Below are 16,792 nucleotides of genomic sequence, written 5' to 3' on the forward strand. Positions count from 1 at the left end.
AACTGCTCACAGTACTTTGCATGTGGTCTAACCAGGGCTTTGTATAGCTCCAGCATAACATCTGCCCCCACCCCCCATCGTCATGTCCTTGAGATATAACTGCCAGCATCATTAAAATGTCATGAACAGGTACAGAAAATGATCAATGTACCTGGACTGTTAAGTGCCCTGTTCTATCCTTTTTTTAGGGCCAAAGTGGATGACCTCACTTACTTGCATTGAAATCCATTTCAGATTTTTGCCCATTCACTTTAATCTATTACTATTGCATTGTAATTTTATGCTGCCAGTGACCTTGCTTACAATGCCACATGACTGACTGGCCTCATTTAATAAAGTGAATAGTTGAGGCCCTAACATTGATCCTCAACATCCCTGGTCACATCCTGATAATTAAACTGCCTACCCATTATCCCTACTATCTTCTGCTGCTCAGCCAATTTCATAACATAAATAGGAACAAGAATAGGTATGGTTTCCTAACCAGGTCAGTAACTCTCCCTCAATTCCATGAGCATCAACTTTGCCTGCCAGTCTCAAGATCCATTACTTTAGCCACCTTTTTTTTGATCAGCCATGATATTGAATCATGGTTCAGGCTGAATGGCTTACTCCTGCACCTATTCTGTTTCTTTTCAAAAAGTTGATCTGTTTGGCAGGCATGGCCTAACTTTTACAAATCCATGCTGGTGTGCTCTGATCAGCTGAAAATGTGAGATTTTTGCCCTATCCTTCAATTATAGACTAGTAATTTCCTGCCAACAGATGTTGAGCTCAATGGTCTGTAATTGTTAGGTTCCCCACCCCTCCCACCTTAAATAGCAGTGACATGCAATTTTCCAATTTAAAAGTTCCAGCTTCAAATACTCTGCACATGCTGTAATGTGAACATTAAGTCCTACTGTGCAAGCTATTCTTGATTCAACTTGTCAGCTGTTTGTCCTTCTGGGCACATGTCCCTTCCTACAACATTCTTTGCTCTCGGCCATCTCCAATCCTGTCAATCCAGAGTCCAGTCTTCACATCTGACATTTGTGTAGTTGGATCAGGCAGGATAGCAGAAGTGTCTGTGTAAATCGATGTGTTGTCTCCTCAGTTGGTGCCTGCTAGGACTCTGCCCATTCCGTGCGTCTAGCCGCAGTTCTGTTCCACACTGGGATTTGTCGATCATTGAGGGGGTCTTTGTTTTCTGTATGACATGTTTGTCCCAACACAGGGAGCATTGGCAGCAAACAGTTGGCTTATTTGTGCAGTCTACCCTTGATCAAAGGGATTCTGCTCACGCAGCCCATCTAGTCTATTCCTGGTTAATGTATAACCATTCTGTCGGAGCAGTGTTACTGGGGTAACTAAGTTGCAATGGACTTGAGTCCTCTTCTGTCTCAAGAAATGGTGTTTTTGGAATCCGTGTGCTGACCTTTGTATCTGTTGGGTTTGAATGCCTCGGTTGGGGGAGGAGTGTAGAATGTTTCAGTGTAAGGGGTCAGTTGTGTGGGGCGGGCTGGGTGCTCTTTACCTTTCCTTCATTGTTCATGGGTTTAAATGTAACCTTCAGAGCTGCTGACCGAGGGCTGTGCAGCTTTGTCGGCCGGCGTGGACACGATAGGCCGGAATGGCTTCCTTCCATGCATAGATTTCAGTTTCTAGTGAGTCTCTCTATGCAGAGACCTAATGTTGAATGAGCCCACCCCCCTCCCCTGCGGGATCTGCCTAGTTTAAGATGGAGGAATGGGTGGTCAATTGTAAGGGACTATCCAGTCTTGCTGATGTCCACAAGCCCCCCTTCTTCCCCCCCCCCCAAATCTAACCTTTAAATATTCCACTGGCCTCTTTCCCTTATCCCATCCCTTAAGGTAAAACTTGTGGTGTTGTGGACCATCCTTCTGCACTGAAGTGCTAAATTTGCATGCTGACATTCATGTTCAAAAGTGGAGCAAATGGGACCGAATGAATAAGTGAACTTTCCTCCTGAGAAGGATGTTCAGCAAACTTTTTGTTGCTTGAGCCCAGCCCAAGCCAACATTGCTAATTCAGTGCTTACTCACTGCACAATCTTAACGATCCAAGGTGCTTCAAGTGTAATGAGACAAACTAAGGAACAATGACTCCTGTCCCAGGGATGGGGGAAGGTGGGCTCTGGAGGTCAGCATGCATGTGAAGTCTGGCCCATGCCTTTGGATGATGCCATGTAGATGAGCCCAAGGATAGAACATTGGCCTTTATTGCAAGGGGATGGAGCATAAAAGCAGGCAAGTCCTGCTACAACTTTACAGGGTATTGGTGAGGCCACGCCTGGAGTACTGCATAATTATGATCTCTATTTAAGGAGGGATATACTTGCATTGGAGGCTGTTCAGAGAAGGTTGCTTCTGGAGATGAGGGGGTTGACTTGAGAGGTTAGGCCTATGTGCAAATGGGGTGATCTAACAACATACAAGATAATGAGGGGGCTCAAGTTGGATGCAGAGGGGATATTTTCACTCTAGGTGGAGGGGGGGAAGAAACTAAAACTAGAGGATGTAGTCTTCAAATAAGGGGCCACCCATTTAAAGCTGATTTTCCTGAGTGTTAAATCTCTGGAATTCTCTGCCCTAGAGAGCTGTGTCATTGAATCAATTGAAGGAAGAGATAGACAAATTGAGTAAGGGTTGAGGTGTGGGAAGGGAAGTGGGGCTGAGTGTATGATATTGAATGGCAGAGTGGGCTCAAGGGGCCAAATTGCCTACTCCTATGACTTTGTAAATGGAGATACTCTGCACTGGAAGGTAGTCTGCATGTCTGTTCAAAAGAATTTGCATTACAGATGTGTAATTTGCAGCAGTTTAGTTTTGACTTCCCATGGGTGTAAAACCTCAGACCACTAACTTCTGGTTTGACTGGAGTTACATTTGGTCCAGCTGGTCTATATCTATTTATGCTCAAGTCTCCAAACCCCCATCCCTGTTATTTCCTATTCCTTTCTCCCTCATGTTTATCTAGCTTCATAAATGCATCTATACGATTTGCCTCAACCACTTCCTGTGGTAGCAAGTTCCACATTCTCACCACTCTGGGTAAAGAACTTTCTGCTGAATTCCTTATTGGATTTATTAAGTGACTCTTGTATTTTATAACCATGTTGAGACCAAATGACCAGCGAATGTCTCCACTTGTGGGGAAGAGCATAACTAGAGGCCATCAATATAAGATAGTCACCAAGAAATCTGAACTCAGAAGAAACTTTACCCAAAGTGGTGAAAATGTGGAACACTCAACCAGAGTGGTTGAAGTGAATAGTATCTGCATTTAAGGGGAGGCTAGACAAGCAATGGGGGAGAAGAGAATAGAGGGTTATGCTGATAGATTTAGATGAGACAGGAGGAGGCTAGAGTGGAGCATGGCCTGTGTGCCATATATTCTGTGAACTCTACATCTGCCCCAATAAGTCACCCCTGCCTTTTTCTCAGTTCAATGAGCTATTGCACTATTTAAAATGCTTCCTCATGCTAACTCTTGAGCTGGGTTTGAACTGTCTCCTTGTCTATCACCCTATGCCACCCAGGTGCATTGGTTGTGCACACCAGTGGCCCAATGCCTGCAGGCAAGGAATTGAGGTGTAGGGCTTTGTTTAAGATGGGTTGCGCATACACTCTCCTGCCTTCTCCACCCCTTTTTATGGACTCGGAAATCGAGGGATATGGGAATCATGTTGGAGTTCAGGTAGATCAGCCATGATATTGAATGGTGGAGCAGGCTCAAGGGGCCTGCTCTCAATTTGTATGCTTTCCAACCTCTGCTGCCTCTCTGACCATTGTAAGTGTTCTGAGGTTCATGGAGTTCACACCACTGGGCTGGGAAACAATGGATAATGTTATCTTGCTGTTTCTGTGCTTCCCCTCTCCTCTGATTCCTGTCTACTCAAACTCTTGTTTAAATAGGAGGGAATCTAATTGTTGCTTGAAATGCTGCAGTTGAGTAGGTTGGTGCATCAATGTGACTAGTGCTGTTATCTTCCTATCCCTGCTTTTTGGCTGAGCCAGTAAAACATGATTCAGAAGTACAGGTACTGTGCCTGATGAGCATTGAGTCCATGAAGTTTGACATGTCTTGTTTCTAACCAGCTGTGACTATCCAACACTGGCTGAATAATCTGATACAAATGCAGTAAAGTGCTAGGTTGAAAATGTGTTCATTTCAATTTTTGCCTGCTACAGAAAGCTGAAGTCCTCACACACCTAATTCAGGAGTTGTTGGCTAGCAGCTAGAATTGGGCAATGGGTCTGCTTGGCATCTGCAGTGCTGATCAGGCTTGATCACACCCAAGCTCGCTCTCCTGTTATGGTATAAGCTCCACAGACTTGGTTTAGAGGTAAAATGTCATGGAGTAGTAAACTAGGCCACTTGGCTAATAATCCAGGAGAAAAGTTAAAATCCACTGGCAATTTGATCTTTGATAATAAAAATCTATTACCAGTAAAAGTGAGCATGGAGCTGTTGGTTTTTAAAAACTCAACTCTTTCACTAATGCTGTTTAGGGAATTAAATCTGGTGCCCTTTCTTGGTCTGGGCCTATGACTCCACCCTTGACTTGCTGTTGTATACAATAAGCTGCACTACCTTGAGGGGAAAACCAGGAAATAAATGCCCACATCAATAACTAACTTTAATCGATTCTTGCTCTCCTCTCAAAGGTGAAAACACTGATCCTCCCAGCTCTTCCCCCCCCCCCCCCCCCCCCAGTGTTCGACACACATTTTTGCTTTAAGGCTGGCTGTCTTATCTATCTCTCCCTCCTGCTGTCTGTGCATTTTGCAGCATCCAGTAATCTGGCTGTACTGCTGCTCGTGACTAATGGATGTCCTGAGTTAATGGTTTTTTAGCTAATCTTTTTTTTTAAACACTCTGGTGGTTTAACCTTTGTACGTAGCCCCAACCTCTTCCTCTGCCCCTTGGTCTGTGTATCACACTCCAGGCAGCTCGGGCACGATCACTGGTAAGGGCTCCTTTTGAGTTGAAGTCTGGGAAGGAATGTTTTGAATGCTAAACTCTGCCTTATTTCTCTCGCTTGCTTTATCCCCTTCTCCTTGCTGCCCCCAGGGCACTTGGGTGCCTCAGACCCATGTGGGCCAAAGTCTGGATGCAGAATGCTTGCAGGCTATCTGGCTGTGGTGGGCATCACAACTGATCCTGAACCCCCCCCACCCCCCAACAGACACTCCCTGCATGGATTGAGCAAAGCCCCTATTTTTTAGCTTTATTATGGCCAATGAAGCTCACGGCACCAAGGGCTGTTGAATTTCATGGTGTCGAGGGTTTGGTCTTTTGACATTGAATGAAATGGGTTGGGTTCTGTAATCAGACTGCAGGTTAAGCTGGAGTGTGATTGGTGCTATTCCTTGCCTCCTGAGATGTTCCTGGTCAGTTCTGTTCTCCCCATGAGTTGAGCATCTGTTTAACCTGAAAAGATAAATTGCAAACTTCCTGATCTCTAGAATCAAACTGCTCTTTCAATACAGGGGCAGGATCGAGGCCATAGTGTTGATTTTACACAAACGCACAGAATAAGTTTATCAGCTGCTGAATGGCATTGACGCCAAGATTGCTCCTTTCCAAATGTTTGTTGCTGACGAGGTTTTTTAAAATCTTGCTGGTTGGGAGAAGTTTAGATTCAACAATTCTAAGTGTTTGGTCTTGGCTAGCTTGTGGTGTGAAGTTTGGACTTGATATCTGTTGTAGGGAATGCTCCCCAGTCCACTGCTGTTCCATGTCTGGCAGAATGCTGACCTCCTGATCCCGATGGGCTTCCCACTGCAATGTTTGTCGGATGGTACCTTTTTTTTTAATAAAAGGAAGACTTTGATTTATTTAGTGTCTTTCACAACTACCGGATGTCTCCAGTGTAAATCTTTACACTTCAAAAAGTACTTCATTGGCTGTAATCACTGTTGTAATGTAGGAAATGTGGCAGCGAGCGCTCTCCAGCATTATGATGACCACCCAGATCTGTTTTTGGTATGTTGATTGAGGGATAAATATTGGCCCCAGGCCACCAGGGAGCACGCCCCTGCACTTCGCAATAGTGCCGTGGGAGGTTTTGCGTCCACCTGAACAGACGGGGTGTCGATTAACGTCTCATCTAAAAGACTACCCCCTCTGACAGTGCAGCACTCCTTCAGTGCTGCCCCGAGTGTCAGCCTAGATTTTTGGTGCTCAAGTCCCTGAACTGGGACTTGAACCCACGACTGAGGTAGGAGTGCTACCCACTGAGTCACAGCTGATGCTAACACTTTTTTTAATGATTTTAGATGAAGGAATTGAATGTAATATCTCCAAATTTGCAGATGACACTAAGCTGGGTGCTGTGAGGAGGAGGATAAGAGGCTGCAGGGTGACTTGGACAGGTTAGGTGAGTGGGCAGATGCAGTATAATGTAGATAAATGAGGTTATCCACGTTGGTGGCAAAAAGAGGCAGATGGTGACAGATTAGGAAAAGGGGAGGTGCAATGAGACCTGGGTGTCATGGTACATCAGTCATTGAAAGTTGGCATGCAGGTACAGCAGGCAGTGAAGAAAGCAAATGGTATAGCGAGGATTTGAGTATAGGAGCAGTGAGATCTTGCTGCAGTTGTACAGGGCCTTGGTGAGGCATCACCTTGAGTGTTTGCAGTTTTGGTCTCCTAATCTGAGGAAGGATGTGCTTGCTATTGAGGGAGTGCAGCAAAGGTTCACCAGACTGATTCCCGGGATGGCTGGACTGACATGAGACTAGATTGACTAGGATTATATTCACTGGAATTTAGAATGAGGGGATCTCATAGAAGCGCATAAATTGCCAGGATTGGACAGGTTATATGCAGGAAGAATGTTCCTGATGTTGGAAGGCCAGAACCAGGGGTCACGGTCTAAGGATCAGGGGTAAGCCATTTAGGACCGAGATGAGATTTTTTCACCCAGAGAATTGTAAACCTGTGGAATTCTCTACCACAAAGTTGTTGTCAGTTTTAGATATATATTCAAAAGGGAGTTAGATGTGGCCCTTGTGGCTAAAGGGGTATGGAGAGAGCAGGAGTGGGGTACTGAAGTTGCATGAAGGGCTGAATGGCCTGCTCCTGTACCCCTCCTGTTTCTATGTTTAAACTCTTGTGGTCATTGGCAGCAGGGCACCAGATTGGGTGGGAAGGCTGGGGCTCAGGAATTTGTAGATATGGATTTGCAGTGATGTCTTGTCCCAGTGCTTCACAATCTAATGTAGCGGAGTCTTGGACTGAGCTCAGACTGGCAGATTAAAACCCCCACACCAAATACAACACTAGGTTAACTTTACCCATTCAGGTGGGGTCATGTATGTGGGGAAAACCTTAAATGCAGTAAAGGAGGCTTTGTGACCCAACTTTGTTCCTCTAATCTATCTGGTGATCCATGGCATTTGGACACCTACTGAGGCTGTAGGTCTTGACTCCATGCCAAGATTTCCCATGAATCTCTGCTCCACACCTGCATTCTCCACTGTATTGCCTGTCACTGCAGGGTATCTCCTGCCCTTGGACATCCCATAAATGGACCACTTGTACCTGCAAACCAGCAGCTGCAGCTTTGTGGCATCCTACCCCTGTGGAGAGACCCTTGACTGGGCGAGGGTCTTAGAGTTACAGGACCAATGGAGTGCAGATCAGCAGTGATTGGAATGGCAAAACAGGCTGGAGGGGCTGAATGGCCTCTTGTTTCCATCCCCTTGAATGTTCTGACCATAAGTCACCAATGCCCACTACTCTGCAGGAGGGACTTGGTATCAGTGCTACTTTGAGCCGTGTCAAAGGCCTTTGTGGACCATATACAGTAGACACCACCACTAGGGGGGAAAAAAAACTACCCAACACTGTCTCCAAGATCCTGGGAGGGGAGACACTGTCTGTTCTCGACCAGACCAACACCCCCCAGCATCGAAGCACTGACCACATCTGATCAGCTCTGTTGGGTGGGCCACATTGTTCATGTGCCCGACACCAGACTCAAAGCAAGCGCTCTACTTGGAACTCCTTGGCAAGCAATCCCCAAGTGGGCAGAGGAAATGTTTCAAGGCCTCGAAGTGTAACATCCCCACCGATTCCTGGCCAAAGAGCATCCAGGAGGGTGCTGAGCACAGTCTCATCATCCAGCAGGTGTGTGTGGCAAACCAGACTCCTCGTCCAGCTTTTCCTTCAACTGTCTGTCCCAACTGTGACTAATTTCCATATTGGACTATTCAGTCACCTGAGCTGAGTTGGAGCAAGTCTTCCTCGATTTGAGGGGCTGCCTGTGATTACTTTGAACAACAATCCAATATTGAATAAAAAGGCACTGGCTTGTGCAGTGGAGGGAGGTGTTTGTTAACTCTGCCAGTGTTGCCAAGACCAGCAGAGATGTATTTGAAGCTTGCTGTGTATAGACTGGTAAAAGTCTGTAGATTAACAGTTGCCTTTTATGAAGGGGCAGTAGGGCAGCAGTGTTGGGTTGTGTGGGAGGGGGTGGGAGGGCAGCAGTATCTTCACACAGCATGCAGTGGTGTAGAGTTGGACTTTGATTGGCGACCTGACTCTCTCTCAGCCTGTGTCTGCAAACAAGGGCTGAATACGGTGTCCTTTCTAAATTCAGCTATTGCTGGGTGCTTTGACATGGATGGTACACAAGCCCTGCAGGCATGCAGCAAACTAGTCATTCTCAGTGCACCAGGCTCATTGGTGAGTTAATAAACTTTGTTGCAATTCTATATTTGGGAGGGCTGCCACCTGGTGGCAGTCTCATGGCATTGAAACACCATTCTTGCAGGGCTTGACTGGGTAGATGCAGGGAGGATGTTTCCCCTGGTTAGAACCAGGGGTCAGTCTCAGAATAAGGGGTCAGCCATTTGGGATCGGAGGAGAAAGGGTGGTGAATCTTTGGAATTCTCTATCCCAGAAGGCTGTCTTGAGTACATTTGAGATCAATATATTTTTGGACATGAAGGTAATTGAGGGATATGGGGACAGTGCAGTTGAGTTGGATCAGCCATGATCTCATTGAATGGCAGAGCAGGCTCAAATGGCCACCTACTAATCTATTTTTTTAAAATTCTAAATGTTTTATTTGTGTAGCACTTTGGGCATCCCAGAGCACTTGAGCCTATTTTAGTTGAGTTTGAGCAGGAAAATGTGCAACCAATTTGTGCACAAGTCCCACAACTGAAGTGACCAGTCAACCATTGCATGTTGGTCAGGGCACATTGTCTGTGATGGCATCTTATTCAGCTGAATGGACTTGGCTCAATCTTTAGACAGTGTGTCCAACAATGCAGCACTCCCTCTGACTTGCATCGGATCGTCTGCCTCGTGCCCAAGTAGTTTGGGAGTGGTGTCTCCAACCATAAACCACCCAACCTGGGTTAAATCCTGACCCCTCCAGTGGTTTATGCTGCTCTGATTCTCTTCCCACAGGTTGGATTGACATGTCATAATCGACCCGACCAATTGTAGACCTTGTTGAGGGTGAAGGAAGCTGTTTGTTTTCCCGGTAACTTTGGACCAAGTCGAGATGGCAACCATGTCAGAACCTGTTGAGATCAGCAGTCCCAGCCAATCGGAGACTTCGCCAACAAAGGCTTCAAAAAAGGACAAAAAGCGAGGTAAGGAAATGATTGGACTCTAGGAGCTTTCCTACTGACTTGTGGGCCAAGGTGAGAGTTTAAAATCCAGAGAATTAATATTGAATCTACAGCTTGGCCCAATTGATATTTGTGCCCATGAGTGTCTTCCAGCATTGCCTCTTGCCAAGCATTCTCCATCCCTCTATCCTTTCTTCCCTCATACAGCAAGTCACTCCTTTAAATGCTCTAACCACTCACTTGGCAGTGAGTCACTTGTGTCAATACACTTTGTTCTGCCAGCCAGTGATACTTGTTAGTTATGACCAGGTAGTTTTCCCCTTGCACATCCCATAAAGGGGCTCTCTTGTCCCCAACAAGAGAAACTGCACCCTTCTACCCCTGCAGTGACCTCCCTCCCAATCCTAAAACACTGGTGCCTGCAGCACTTGCCAAGCCCCACTCTCTTTTAATAATTCTTGGGCTGTGCATGTTGCTGGCATTTATTACTCCTTGATCCCTTTAGCCATAAAGGCAATATCTAACTCACAAACACATCCAATGAACTGGCCCTAACCTGTAGCATTCCCTACTGCAGAGAGTTGTTAACAACTGAAGTTTCTCATCTCCATCCTAAATGGCTTACCCCTTATCCTTAGACTGTCCCCTGGTTCTGGACTTCCCCCAAAATCAGGAACATCTAACCTGTCCAGTCCCATCAGAATTTTATGTTTGAGATCCCCTCATCCTTCTAAACACCAGTGAATACAGGCCCAGTTTATCCAGTCTCCATGTCAGTCCTGCCATCCCAGGAATCAGTCTGGCGAATCTTCGCTGCACTCCTGGGGCCCAGGAGGCGTGAGGTGAGGGCCCAGGGCAGCATGGATCAGCCCTCACTGCGCGCTCAGTCTGTGCACCAGAGCTGGTCTTGTTGTCTTGGTCCAGTGGCAAGGATTGGCCAAGACCTAGCTGTCAAGCCAATGTGGTGGCTGGTGTGCAAAGGCCACCACACTAAAAATCCAAGCACGGGCATCTTCCACCCTCCAAGATGTAGTTTTGGATCTGGAATATTGGGTCCTTCATTGAAACACCTGTGAACTCATCCCTTTTGGTATGGAAGCAAGTCCTCCTCATTTTGAGGGTCAGCCTATGATTGCCCATCCCTAATTGCCCTTGAGGGTGGTAGTGAGCCACTGCCTTGAACTTCTGCAGTCCATGTGAAGGTGCTCCCACAGTGCTGTTAGGGAGGGAGTTCCAGGATTGTGACCCAGCGACTATGAAGGAACGGCCGATATATTTCCGAGTCGGGATGGTGGGGCCACCACAGCAGTCACGTGCCTGCTGTGGGTTTGGGAGATTTCAACGCCACTCTTAGTGGTCAGATTGTATATAATGACTGCAGTAACTGATCCTCCCTCTCTGCTCCACTGAGCTGATCTAATAGGCTATAACCCTTGACCCCAGATTTCATCCAAACAATCTTGTTTCCAGAGATCAGTGTCCATACTGTCTTGGCCTAACCTTAGTGTCTGCAAGCACCTGAAATCTTTGAAGTCTTTGCACAGGGCACACTGCCTTGATGCCAAGCTAGTTATACCTTGCACTGACTTGTTGTTATAAGCACAATGGGCCAAATGGCAGCTTCCTGTGCATGATTTTGTCTTTTGCAGGGTTTAGTTTAGCTAGATAAAAGTTCTCTGCTGCAGTGTTAAATAGTTGTTTCACACCCCACATCTCTCTCTAACCTCTGTGCGAATACAGCTTGTAGGTGGCTGGTGGAGGCAGTAGTAGGATATAATTTTGGCCTAAATTACCATCTCATCTGCATCAATGTCTGATATTTTGCCCAATATATTTCCATTCTGGGGTTTGGGTCAATACCCTGGAACCTGGTTCTAGATATAGTGGCAACATGCTGTAAGAATGAGGCAATATAAACTAAATGGTGCCATTTTTAAAGGACTATAGGAACAGACCTGGGTGTATTTACACCTTTTTGAAGGTGGTTGGACCAGTTGAGCAGGGTGTTTAAAAAGCACATGGATCCATAGTTTTAGTATTAGCAGCAAAGCCTCAGGCAAGGGACGTCTGTTATGTGGAAAGATTTGATTGAGGTATCGCAATTCACAAAGGGTTTTGATAAAAGTGAAATTGTTCCCAGTGGCAGAAGGGTTGATGACCAGAGGATGCAGACTTCAGGTGATTGGCAAACAAGCCAGAGGAAACATGAGGGGTTTATTTTATGCAGTAAGTTGTAATCTGAAATCCATTGCCTGAGGACAGTGGAAGGAGTTGATCCATAATTAAGTGGAAATATTTTCTGCTATGGGGAAAGAGCAGTGTTGGGGATAGTGGGACTAATTAGATAGCGAGCCAGCACAATGAGCTAAATTGCTGCCTCATGTGCGATATCCTGATTCTACACACTTGCTGCACCAAGCTGAGCCTTTCTGAAGTCTGTCCAATTTTAATTCTGGTGTCCTGTCCTGGGATTAATGAGAAAATATAATTCTTAAATCTGGGGCTTCAGCGAGTTAACCTTTCCACATCTTTGTTGGATCAGCCCTAGATGACCAGGAATGATCTGTTTCTTCCCAAGTGGAAGAGACTGAGCCAAGGTGAAAATTTCCATCTGTTTAAATTGCTTTTCCAAATGGTTAAACTGACATGTGATTTCCAGCAAGCTGGCTTGGGGCCTACTAAGTAAACTGTTTGCTGTAAGCTTTGATCAACTGAGAACCTTGCTAGAATCATAGAATGGTTACAGCCTGTGCTGGCTCTCTGCAATAGTTCCTCAGCTACTCCCCCCTCCGGCATTTCCCTGTAGCCCTGTGTTTAAAAAAAAAAAAAATGTTCAGGTATTTATTGAACTTTATCGTGGCTTTCAATTTGCCTCCACCGCCCTCTCTGGCAGTGCATTCCTGATCCTAACCACTGTTTTACCTCTATCTTTAATCGGTGTCCTCTGGTTCAATGGGAACAGTTTCTCCTGTTAAGACCCCTTGATTTTGAACACCTTGGAGCAGAGAAGGTCAAGATTTGATGGGAGAACCCCAGCTTCAGTCTATCCACATAACTGAAGTGTCTGATTCCCTTAAACCATTCCTGTTAATCTCTTCTGCACCTTTAAGACCTTCACATCCTTAAAGTGCGATGCCCAGAACTGTACACAATACTCCCAGGTCTGTGTTCCTGCACCCTCTCTCTCTCTCTCTCTCTCTCTCTCTCTCTCTCTCTCTCTCTTCTCATTGTTCACTATATACTTCCAAGTTTTGTCATCTGCAAATTTTGATATTGTGCACTGGACACCCATGTCCAAGTCATTAATCTATATCCAGAAAAATAGTGGTCCTAATACTGACCCCTGTGGAACACCACTATATAAACCTTCCAGTCTGAAAAACAACCATTCACCACTACTGTTTCCTGTCACTGAGCCAATTTCATATCCATGCTGCCACTGTCCCTTTTATTCCATGGGCTTCAACTTTGTTGACAAGCCTGTTATGTGGCACTTTGTCAAAAGCCTTTTGGAAATCCATGTACACTCTCAACCCTATGTTAACTCATCAAAACTCAAGTTGGTTAAACATGATTTGCCTTTAACAAATCCATGCTGGCTTTACTTGATCCACACTTGTCCAAGTAACAGAACTTTGTCCCTGATTATTTCTAAAAGCTTGCCAAGGTTAAACTGACTGGCCTGTAGTTGCTGGGCTTATCCTTGCATCCTTTTCTTTGAACAGGGCATAACATTTGCAGTTCTCTGGCACCACTCCCATATCCAAGGAGGATTGGAAGATTCTGGTACCTCCACAATTTCTACCTTTCCATCTCTCTGCATCCCATCTGATCCTGGTGAAATGAGATCCAAACTAGTTGGCTCTATGTTGCATTCTGTAACCACATTCTGCATATTGTGACTGCTCCTACAAGGATTGTCATTGACCAGAGATGCCCATGGGGGATGATTGACTAGTCTGGGGCACTTCTCAAGTGAAGCCTGACCTGAGCAGCCTTTAATGTAGGGGTTCAATAGGGTAGACAGAAGAAATTTTCACTTGTAGGGGATTCAAAAACTAGGACATCAATGAGTCACTAACAAATTCCGTAAGAAATTCAGGAGAAACATCTTTACCCAGATGGTAATGTGGAACTTGCTACAGTTGAGGCAAATAGTGTAGATGCATTTTCAGAGGGAGTGATGAACACATGGGGTGGCAGTGGGTAGAGGAATGCATAGAACATGTTGGTCAGGTGTGGGCTGAGCCTCGAGTGGAGCATAAATGCCAGCAGTTGGGCCAAATAGCCTGTTTTCTGTGCTGTGGATGCCCATGGCCACCTAGTGGATGGTCAGAGCTTCAGTTTGTTAAAATGGAGAAGCTGCCTCCAACATCACTGATCTATCTAATTGCTGACTGAGCATATCTTTAGTGCAAAAGGTGACGATTTCAAGTTATATCATGCTTTATTGCCTTGAGGTTGAAGGAAAAAATTAAGTCAGCAGTTGCTTTGTGTTGACACTAATTGCTAATGTGACTTGTTTATATCCAGTGGTCTGGACTCTGTGCTGGTTAGCCCATTGTCTCTGCTGGTTAACTTGTTGTCTTGGTGTTGGTTAGCCTGCTGTCGGTGGCTTAACTGAAGTTGCCTGGCCTTTACCCAGTGTCAGCCATATGTAATCACTGCTCTTTCTGTTGTCAAATAGCCTTAAAGGTCAAATGACCCTATTCTATTTGTGGTGGTAAATCACTAAATCCTTAGAACAGCCGACAACTGGTGCAATCACTGACTTTTGAACCAGCAATGTCCCAATTGCAAACTTCAGGTAATACCTGTTTTAATATATAACTTAACTGTTTAAACATTTGAACTTGACTTCATTGAGTTGTGTATGGCTGACTCTCAGTAATGGAGAATAAGTTACAGGGTTCACTCTGCTTAAGATCCAATTTAAACTGCTAGGTTTATTGAGCATTTCCCTCTGTCTTAGACGAGTTGTACACAGTAACAGTGATGCAAAATAAGTTGGGATGTCAATCTGCAGACTACTGGCCTTGGACAGCAAATGCAAATTTCACCAGCCTTGAGATTAGAAGCTTTTCCTCACAGGATGGCATATGTACAACACTTGGTTGCTCCAGTTGTTTAAAGCCCCATCTCTTCCCCACCACTCCCCCCAAAAATCAAATCTTGCATTAATTATTACTTCAATTTTAGATAGAGGTCCTGCAGGGATTGACAGCTGCTCAACTTTTTTCCTCCAATGGCCAGCATTTAAAGGGGAACAGTAGCATTGTGGTTACATCACTAGACAAGCAATCCAGAGGTCTGGACTAATCGGGAGACATTAATTCAAATCCCACCATGGCAACTGAGGAATTTAAATTCAGTTGCTTAATTCTGGAATGAAGCTAGCATCAGTAATGGTGACCATGAAACATTGTTAAACCCATCTGGTTCACTGTCCTTTTTTTAGGGAATGAAATCTGCCATCCTTACCCAGTCTAGCCTATGACTCCAGACCCACAGCAATAGCCTTGACTACCCTCTAAAATGGCCTAGCAAGCCACTTTTTATGTGTAGGCACTCTGTTAATGACTCCACAAGGCAGGGGTATGGTACTGTAGTCCTTTATTGCAGCCCTTTGAGTACACAGGTGAGCTCCCTTTTTGTACTAGGTCACCAGCAGCAGCACCCTCTGCTGTACAAGTAAGGTGTGTACAAGGTGACTACACTTCAGTGTTACAGTACATAACATTGTAGGCCTGCATACATAACACCACTTCATTGTATTCAAGGTGGCTCACCACCCCCTTGAGGGCAATTAATAAGCAATAAATCCTGGGCTGGCTGGCAATGCCCACATCCTGTAAAGACTTCTTGGGGTCCAGTGCCTACAAGGTAGGATGTTGTACATGCTGGGATTCAATGTCCTGATATCTTTCCTAGGTTCTGAAAAGACTGAGGAATCCCTATTGGCAAGGTTCAAGGGTGATGGAATCCGCTACAAAGCCAAGATAATTGGCATTGATGATGTGACTGACCCCAGAGGAGACCAAATGTGTCAGGATTCCATGATGAAACTTAAGGTGATGCCTTTTTGTGTTCTTGGTGCCCAAGTGTGTCTCTCCCCAGGGTGACATCCCATCCAGTCTACATGGTTGACTGCTCAGGCAACCATTGGGAAATTGCTGAGCCCAGTCCTGTGTTGTGTTTATCTTCCAATGTAAGTTGGTAGATAATTCAGATGTAGCAACCCTAGACCAGAGATGATAGCACTCCTACCTTCATCTATGCAAGATCACTTGATTATAAAAATGCAAGTTGTTGTACTATAGGGCCTTTGCCATAGTGCAATGTCACAAGGTGTTTCACAGGAGCAACTAGACTGCATAGGCTGGGTTTTGTTTTCTTTGGCACAGAGGAGGTTGAGGGAGACCTTATTGAAATGTATAAAATTGAGGGGCCTAGATAGTGGCAAGAAAGCACCTATTTCTGTTAGAGGTTAACAACTGGGGGCATAGATTTAAAGTGAGGGGGGGAAGAAAAAATTGAGGGGAAATTTCTTCACCCAGCAGGTAGTGGGGTATGGAACTCACTGCCTGAAAGGGTGGTAGACTGAAACCCTCACCACATTTTTAAAAAGTACTTGCATGTGCACCTGAGGTGCTGTAACCTACAGGGCTACGGACCGAGAGCTGGAAAGTGGGATTAGGCCAGACGGTGTGGGCAGGAATGGCCTCCTTCCATGCTGTAAATTTGAGTCTATTGACTAAAATTGACACCAGATCTTGGGACAGGTGGAATGAAGCATGGTGAAAGAGGTACATTTGAGGAACATATGAAGTTTAGTGAGGAATTCCAGAGCTGAGACATGGAGCAGAAAAGGAATTTAGCATGGGAATTAAATTAAACCAGTAACCTCCCTGGTGTGTGGAGCTCCATCACACACCTGCCCCCCTGCCCCCCCCCCATGGATGTAGAGAAGCTCAATACATTTGGGATGTGTTTGGCTAGCTTTGATCTTCTACACAGTGGAGACCACCTGGTACATCTGCCCCCATTTAGGGTTGCTCCCATTCAAGCAGTGAAGTCTAGACTCTGGTAGTTTGCTGGTTTTGGCTGACCTCCCAGGTAGTGTTTGGCAGCTCTTGCCCATCAGTGTGGCTAGATGCAGGAGGTCATTATTTCTCATCACCACACAGCCTGACTTT

General features: G+C 45.5%; 1 protein-coding gene across 5 annotated transcripts in view; it reads left to right on the forward strand.

The window, feature by feature from the left end:
- The window catches only part of dab2 (DAB adaptor protein 2), an 82,192-nt gene that overhangs the window by 37,727 nt on the left and 27,673 nt on the right, over positions 1 to 16,792 (forward strand). For all 5 annotated transcript variants that reach the window (XR_011592901.1, XM_070877251.1, XM_070877248.1 and 2 more), the window contains exons 2-3: positions 9,430 to 9,617; positions 15,528 to 15,667. Coding sequence is in view for 4 of the 5 variants with exons in the window: in XM_070877251.1 (XP_070733352.1) it covers positions 9,527 to 9,617; positions 15,528 to 15,667 (231 nt within the window). In the remaining variant the exon portion in view is untranslated. The remainder of the gene's footprint in view (positions 1 to 9,429; positions 9,618 to 15,527; positions 15,668 to 16,792) is intronic.

Source organism: Pristiophorus japonicus, chromosome 1, assembly GCF_044704955.1.
Source record: "Pristiophorus japonicus isolate sPriJap1 chromosome 1, sPriJap1.hap1, whole genome shotgun sequence".
In the NCBI taxonomy this organism is placed as follows: domain Eukaryota; kingdom Metazoa; phylum Chordata; class Chondrichthyes; family Pristiophoridae; genus Pristiophorus; species Pristiophorus japonicus.